General features: G+C 36.4%; 1 protein-coding gene across 3 annotated transcripts in view; it reads left to right on the top strand.

The window, feature by feature from the left end:
- UCHL3 (ubiquitin C-terminal hydrolase L3) overlaps positions 1 to 2825 on the top strand; it is a 100113-nt gene extending 97288 nt beyond the window's left edge. For all 3 annotated transcript variants that reach the window (XM_045479419.1, XM_045479401.1, XM_045479410.1), the window contains 2 exons: positions 1991 to 2049; positions 2614 to 2825. In XM_045479419.1, coding sequence (XP_045335375.1) covers positions 1991 to 2049; positions 2614 to 2697 — 143 coding nt within the window. In that variant the 3' untranslated portion in view covers positions 2698 to 2825. The remainder of the gene's footprint in view (positions 1 to 1990; positions 2050 to 2613) is intronic.
- Positions 2826 to 6000: the final 3175 nt, after the last annotated feature.

Here is a 6000-nt window from a genome sequence, read left to right on the forward strand (position 1 = left end):
AACATCTGGGCGGTAGGTGTGCTCATTGCTACCAGGCCCTCTCAGCAGACAAAGCTAGGAAATATTTGTGTGTATTATAAAAATACACTCACATATGTATATGTACATATGAGTATAGATGTGCCCACAATTATATCTGTTTATATAGTTAAAAGCATTCATTTACATTAATACTTCTAAATCTAATCTAATACCATACAGTTTATTCTAGTGTTCTTCTCCATTTCTCTTTGTGTATTTCTTGATTTACCCAATCGTCTTGTACATCAGTGAGCTCTTGGCCACCCCAAGCCTAAAACTCAGACCCAGACACACTGCTCCCTGCCCCACCTGGCACGCTGATCCTGGCCCGGACAAAGAGCAACAGCTCTGCAAAGTGGGGAGCTACTTTCTCTCTGACGTTGTGCAAATTCCTGAACTCTGCTCTTGTTCTGCTCAGTCTCCTCATTAAGGCGATTGTGCTCTACTTGGGTTTCCCATTATGGACTTGGCAGGAAGCTACTATTACTCTTGGGCTTTCATACAGGCTACCTATTTTCTAATGTCTAAGAACAACTGTTTCAGCTATTTCGTCCAGTTTTTTAAGTTGTTTCTGTTGGGAGGCCTCGTCTGGTACCAGTTACTCCATCCTGGCTGGAGGTGGAAGTGGCCAAAGTATTATCTCTTCACTCCCCATGAGGAAAAGAATTTACTTTTCCTGTGTCACCCTTGTTCCTTACCCACCCTCCCAATCACAAAATAGATTATTTCCTTTCTCTTCTTCTAGTTCTGTTGTAGTTGTTTGTATTATTGTAACCACAGAAATATTATTCTAAGCTGAGCCATAATTAATGTACTTTTTAAAAAACTTTTTATTTCTCCAGACTTAGTATTTGTCTCATTTTGCCTTTCAGTTTGCTTGGTTAATCTTCCCTCATATTTTTCTTCCAAAGTGGTTTCTATCGGTCCAACTCTTATCATTGTATATGCATATGGATTCAAACATTTTTTATTACATTTGGAAGCCAGGAATTATAAAAGGGATTGTGTTTTATGAATTGAACTTGAAGTGCCACTTATAAGACATCTGAGATTTAGATTTGGATAGAGTATCAATTAACTTTTGGTTAGGATGAGTTTTTATAATACTGGACTTTTTCCTTTTTTCATAGCATTCATGAAGGAGTAGTTTGTTCAAGATGTTTATATTTGTGTTTAATTAATTTTGGTGAGTTTGTTCAAGATGTTTAGGGGCGCCTGGGTGGCGCAGTCGGTTGAGCGTCCGACTTCAGCCAGGTCACGATCTCGCGGTCCGTGAGTTTGAGCCCCGCGTCAGGCTCTGGGCTGATGGCTCAGAGCCTGGAGCCTGTTTCCGATTCTGTGTCTCCCTCTCTCTCTGCCCCTCCCCCGTTCATGCTCTGTCTCTCTCTGTCCCCAAAATAAATAAACGTTGAAAAAAAAAAATTAAAAAAAAAAAAAAAGATGTTTATATTTGTGTTTAATTAATTTTGGTGATCCATGAAATGACCCTCGGTTGTTTAGATTGCTGCTCTGTACTCCTGCCTTGGTGGTACACAATTATTGGTGGTAATAAAGAAATCTTGTGGTGGCTCCCTTTCATTTGTGTAAGCATGTCAGTCTCACTTAGGAGCCTTCTGATTCAGCTTTTAAAATGAACCAATACATTTTTCATATTTATGAGGGTAGAAACTAGGATTTTATCTTTTTAAAAACTGGCTTACTAGTTTTGCTTTTCTTAGGGAAATTAAAATTGTGTTTGTTTCTAAATCTTCTGTTTATGAAGCTAATTTAGACTTTCAAACATGGAAGCAAGGTTCTAATAACATTTAATGTAGAAAAATATTGATAGCACATTTGAAATCGTTTTTAGGATATATCATTTCCATTATCTTTTAACTTTGCCTCCCTGTGGGAGGAGGAAAATGCAAGCTGGAAGTACATTGTCCTGTATAAGCATCTAAACGTTCAACTGTTTCTTCATTTTCCACAGATGGACGGAAACCATTTCCAATTAACCATGGGGAAACTAGTGATGAAACTTTATTAGAGGTAACAACAAAACCTGTTTGCCACGTTAAGTGTTATTAATGTTCTTGTTATCCTTAAAATACCTCTAAAGATCACTTGTATAACATTTTCTCTGTATTTGGATGCTTCCATGTCTTTCTTTTTGAGAAAATCCAAAAAGAAAACTCTGAATTCGAGGTAAAAATCTACAGCAAATGAAGAGGTTTTCAGAGCTCTTTGTGTGAACAAGTATCAAATTTGAAAAAGACAAGAACAGTATTGAAAGAGGTGCACATCCTATCCCGTATTTCACTGAATCAAAGATACCATCATTTGTGTCTTGATCCTCATTTAGAGATTTTTAAATTTATGAACAAATTGTGTGGCTGATAATCAACAAAATATGTATCTTATAGTTTTGTACTAAGCAAATTAGGCCACCAACCATTCACTCTTCTGGTATGCTTAAAGTTATTTTGCATTGGGAAAAAAGAGGGCTGCAATATAAAATTAGTACGAATTAGGAAAATATGAAACACTTATTTATCATTTAGTAATAAAATGCATGTTTATAAACTGAAAAATTACCCATTTTTGTCCCTATAGGATGCCATAGAAGTTTGCAAGAAGTTTATGGAACGTGACCCTGATGAATTGAGGTTCAATGCAATTGCTCTATCTGCAGCATAGCTTGTCAGTAATGGAAACACCAAATACTGTATTATTTGCAACAAAAATTAAGTTTCTGCTGCCATACACTAACTGAGAAATTTTGATATTTTCATTAACTTGACTGATTAAACTTTATGTGAATTAAACTTTGACTTAATCTGCGTTTTATTTTTGTCCCACATTACAGCTGCAGTTCTTTTCTTCCCTTTCTTTCTTGTGAAAGACTTACCTTGTTTGCGGACTGGCAATAGCTTTCTTATTCTTTTTAATTTCGTGGGAGATTTTGTACGGGGACACAGGCACAATTTCCATCTCCTTAGTATGAATATACGTTGTATCATAAATTTTGACATTTATTTAACGAGCATTTGTTGCGCATCTACTTAGAATGAGCTGGACACTGTTCTAGGTGCAGAAGTTACAGCAGTGAACTCCGTCCACAGGTTCCACAGTCATGGGGCTTATGCTCTTGTGAGAAGAGACAAATAACAAACACATCAATAAGAAACATACCAACGATAGGTACTATGCACACAAAGTCGAATTTGTTTTAGAAAATGACTGAGTGGGTACTTTAGATTTTGTAGTCAGGGAAGGCTCCCATGAGGAAGTAACTTTGAAGTTGAGATCGGAACAGCAGAAAAATAGCCAGTCAGAGAAAGGTGAATAATTAATGCAGAGTCCCTGAAGTAGGAAAATCTCACTGTGTTGTAGGGCCAGAAAGAAGGTCCATATGGCCAATGACCAGAGCATAGAAAGTAGTGGGGAAAGTAGCAAGAGCTGAGGTTAGAGAAGGAGGAGCTTAGTGATACAGGACAACAGAAAAAGGCGTTTGGATTTATTGCAAATGTGACGGTAAGCCTTGGAAGATTTTAAGCAGGAGAATGACCAGATTTGATTTATAATTTTTGAAGATCACTCTGAGTCCTCTGTGAATAATATATTGGGGGGGGTGGTGCTAAGAATGGAGGTAGAGAGGTTTGTGAGGAGATCACTGCAATTAGTTCGGTGACGGTGGTGGCTCGGTCTTAAAAAGAAGTAGTAATTTAGATAGAGGTATGTGTGTGAATTTGATGTGTGTTTTGAAGAAGGAAGGGCTTCAGCTGAGTCCTCAAGGATAGGTGAAAGGTGGAGGAAAGGTGGAAGGGTATTTATAAACCTGGGTCAAAACACAGGGTTGGTGTGATGGCAATGTCCCATATCTTTGGGGGAGGGCATTGGTTACACAGGTGTATGCAATGATCAAATCTGTACTTCACTGCGTATACATTTTACCTCAGGGGAAAAAGATGCAGAGGTGGGTTGGAATGAGCATAGCAGTTAGGAGAAAGACCACATTGGTCTTGAATGAAGTTCTGGACCAATAACTGATTGCCAATGTGTACACGCGATCCACAGAGTTCACCTAGATTCCTGAGGCAGTGACAGGAGATCAGTATTTTAGGAAGAGTAATGGGGCAATGGCTTACAGAATGGGTTAGATCTGTGTTATCCAAAGTGTGGTTGTATCAGTATTACCTGAGAGCTTGTTAAAAAAGAAGAATTTCAGACCCCAGTCTAGACCTACCAAATCAGAATTTACATTTCCACAAGATCTCTGGGTAATTCAGTTGCATATTAAGTTTGGGAAACGCTGGATTAGAAAAGATAGACTATAATGAGGAGAGTCACTTTGGAAAAATCTTAAATTCTTTTTGTGGTGAAGAGGGCCTGAATGAAGTGATGGCAATAGGGCTGAAGAAATAATCTGAAACAACTGAGAGTGTTAGCAGATGGTGCCTCTGTCCTGCCAGTAACAACCAACCAAGTGTCTCTTTTTTTTACATCAGTTGCATTTTGTACTCACATCTATCTTGTATATTATCTTAGAATTTTAAGTATCCCTCAATAGTTTTCGCTGAATTTCTCCTAACATAGAATTTATTACTAAAATTTTACATCATTTCTCAAAGATTGCTGTGAGGAGTACTAATTTTTTAGACACTTAATATGCAAGAAGGGTTTGAAGTCAAGTATCTTGAAAATATCGGCTTAAAGTTTTTTTTTTTTTAATTACAGTTATATGGGTGGGGGCAACTGCAGAACTCAGAGCTTTTTAAAAAATAATCTGTATTATGGATGTCATTTTATAGACATTTTATGGAGCAACATTTTAGGGCTGGCATTCTTTTGCACACACATTAGGATGCTGGTCCCTTGTGAAACTCTTTTCTCTTTTCTTAGGTTTATGCCTAGAATTTCAGTCCTACTGTATTAACTACAATACTTGGGTCACTTTCTTAAAATTTAGCACTTGGAGAAGAAATTGATGGTTAATTTTGTGTAGAAACTTCCAGAGAGACACACTAAGGGTGGTCGAGTGATGGGTCACTTCTGGAAATTGTTGTTAATGACTGATATACAAGTGGAACTGAATAGAACTAACACCTTAAATGGTTTTGCTTGGACTTTCGGGAATTGACGAAACATCACCTTTCAGTGGGTGTAATGGTTTGCTTTCAAGTACTGAAATGGCTTATGATATCCATATTTAACCTCTAATATTCTCCATGTTCATTTGTGACTAAAATAGGGATTTTCTGTATTCCGTGGTGAATCCATTTTAATATGTCTTAAGTGAAAACTATCTTTAATACTGTATAAAAATTGTTTATGCCTTATTTAAATTTAGTTCATTCCATCTTAGATTTGTATACAGTTCTTATTAGGTAAGCTTGGTATTGGGTTATGTATAACCCGTAACTTGCTTGTTTCATTTTGAAAACAATATAAATTTTCAGCTATTGTCTGTGTACTATGATATCTTTCAAAGTAGCATCTATAAGCTTATTCCTGTACTGGAGCTTGTAAAAGAAAACTGCTAAAATTAATATTTTCATCACTTAAAATTTTTTCTATTTATAGAAATTCATTTCTTTTAGAGAAAGCTTACATATATGTCTATATATATTTGTACCTATATATATATTTTTATATATATGCATTTTTTGAGAACTAACAAATATATAGATATGTTTGTTCATGCATATATATATATGTGTAAACACATGCACACATGTTCACACATTCATACTTTGAATAGGCAAATAACGGTTCTAAATTCTCTGTGGATTATTTAAATCCTTGGCTGAAATTAAAGTAAAACCACTCTGAAAACTATATAATCATTGTAGAAGGTTTAGAGCTAATTTAAAGTACACATATAAAGTTTAATAGTTAATGTCTTTATTAACACTCTCTGGTAATGGGGCGCCTGGGTGGCTCAGTGGGTTAAGCATCGGACTTTGGCTCAGGTCATGATCTCAGGGTTCGTGGGTTTGA

Source organism: Leopardus geoffroyi, chromosome A1, assembly GCF_018350155.1.
Source record: "Leopardus geoffroyi isolate Oge1 chromosome A1, O.geoffroyi_Oge1_pat1.0, whole genome shotgun sequence".
Classification (NCBI taxonomy): domain Eukaryota; kingdom Metazoa; phylum Chordata; class Mammalia; order Carnivora; family Felidae; genus Leopardus; species Leopardus geoffroyi.